Here is a 1,897-nt window from a genome sequence, read left to right as displayed (position 1 = left end):
GCGAGATCGTGTCGGCGTCGGCGCTGCGTCTTGAACGTGGCCACACGCGTGATGCGAACTACCAATCACAGGACTACGAGACTCCACGTGCACTCGAGACGGACGAGATCCCCGATGTGGTGGAGTCGTACCGGCACGGCGCTGAATTGGCACTGAAGGCCGGTTTCGACGGCGTGGAGATCCACGGCGCCAATGGCTACCTGATCGACCAGTTCCTGCAGTCGGTCACTAACAAGCGCACGGATAAGTACGGCGGGTCGTTCGAGAACCGGGCGCGTCTTCTGATGGAGATCGTGGAGGCCGTCAAGACGGTCGTGCCGGCGCACCGTATCGGTGTTCGTCTTGCGCCTAACGGTGCGTTCGCCGGCATGGGCAGCGAGGACAACTACGAGATGTTCAAGTACACTATGGAGCGTCTGAGTACGTATGGCCTGGGTTATCTTGCCATCCTCGACGGCTTCGGCTTCGGCTTCACGGACAAGTGCCGTCTCACCACTGCGTTCGATGCCAAGACGGCATTCAAGGGCATTGTCATGGCCAACAACAACTACACTCGGGACCGTGCGGAAGGAGCGATTCGCACGGGAACTGTGGACATGGTGGGCTTCGGACGGCTGTACATCTCGAACCCCGACCTGGCCGAGCGCTTCCAGAACGACTGGCCGGTGGAGCCTGAAGCTGGACACGAGGTGTACTACAACTCGGCGCTGGGCGGCAAGGGCTACAACGACTTCCCGTCCTACCAGCCGAAACCTTAGGACACCGTACGCAAAAAAAAAAAAAAAAAATCTAAAAATGGGTATTAGATTGCAGTAAGGACAATAAAATACGACGAAATAGGAAAATCCATTCTTTTGCTCGATGAAAAGTTTGCAAACGTCGTAACTTTCGCAACGTTTGCCATTCAGTTGACGCAACAATGGGCGGCAGTTGCGCTTACAGCTGCACGTAAATAGCAGATTGGTCCTTGGCCTTGTTACCTTTTGCAACATTCTCGGTTTTCTGTCGCTTTGGTCGCTGTTGCGGTAATTGTTGCACGTCCATAGGAATCAGACTGAACTCGACGTTCACACCTTCGCCGCTGTCACCCGTCACGACCGCTGCGATCAAGTTGACAGACACTTCATCTTTGCCAGTAGCGGACGCCTTCACCAGCACACTCAAGGACTGCTTCGTCTCGCGCAGCTTCGTCATGATGGCGTCTAACTTCTCCTGGTCCGTGCACAGGTACGGCCGCAGCGTCTTTTTCTTCTTCAGCGCGAGTTCCGAGAGTCCAGTATACTTAACGAAGGCGGCGTTGAACATGATTGTCTTCATGTCCATGTCCACGACCACCCGAGGTGTTGTGGTCTTCTCGAACACGCCGGTCACCGCCTTGTCGACTGCACCTTTGCCTCTGTGCGTCTGAGTCCGGAAGGTCTCGGCCTGCTTCTCGGCACGCTCGGCCTTCTGCTGGGCGACCACTAGGTCGCCGCGCAACATCTCAATGTAGTGCGACGTGTTGTCCAGAATGGACTGTTTGTTCTTCTTGGTCTGGACGCCAGCCTCGTCCAGCAGCGTCTTGAGCTGGTTAATGCGCTCATTCAGCTTGAACATGCGCTGCTTCTCCTTTAAATTCAGCTCCTCGCGCGAGCGCTTGGCGCTATTGTGTGCCGAGGACGCGGGGCTGCTGGCGGGAGGCTGATAATCCGACGACACGTGCAGCGCAGCCGCCGGCGGGTAGTACGGCGCGCCGGGCTCATACTTGAGGGCGCTGTGTTGCGTGTGCATGAGTTGGTTGTAGTCCCCAGGTAGAGCCTGAGGCTGCGCGTAGAGCCTGGGGCGCGTGTCATTCGGCTGCTGGTCGTAACGCATGTTGCTGAGGTGTTGACGTTAGACGGATGAGGCAACTGGTGCC

At 56.8% G+C, this 1,897-nt stretch overlaps 2 protein-coding genes across 2 annotated transcripts; one reads left to right on the top strand and one right to left on the bottom strand.

Annotated features, from left to right (window-relative positions):
* Positions 1-71: 71 nt before the first annotated feature.
* On the top strand, positions 72-758 carry PPTG_20362 (hypothetical protein; the record flags this gene model as incomplete). The annotated part of the gene is made up of 1 exon (XM_008919184.1): positions 72-758. A coding segment is annotated over one exon (687 nt), but the record flags the coding sequence as incomplete, so codon positions are not given.
* Positions 759-936: 178 nt separating this feature from the next.
* On the bottom strand, positions 937-1,854 carry PPTG_20361 (hypothetical protein; the record flags this gene model as incomplete). The annotated part of the gene is made up of 1 exon (XM_008919183.1): positions 937-1,854. The coding sequence occupies one exon, from the start codon at positions 1,852-1,854 to the stop codon at positions 937-939; it is 918 nt and encodes a 305-aa protein (XP_008917431.1).
* Positions 1,855-1,897: the final 43 nt, after the last annotated feature.

The sequence above is a fragment of the Phytophthora parasitica genome (genome assembly GCF_000247585.1).
Source record: "Phytophthora parasitica INRA-310 unplaced genomic scaffold supercont2.557, whole genome shotgun sequence".
Lineage (NCBI taxonomy): Eukaryota > Oomycota > Peronosporomycetes > Peronosporales > Peronosporaceae > Phytophthora > Phytophthora nicotianae.
Note: the sequence above shows the minus strand (reverse complement) of the source record. Positions and strands in the feature narration are given on the sequence as shown.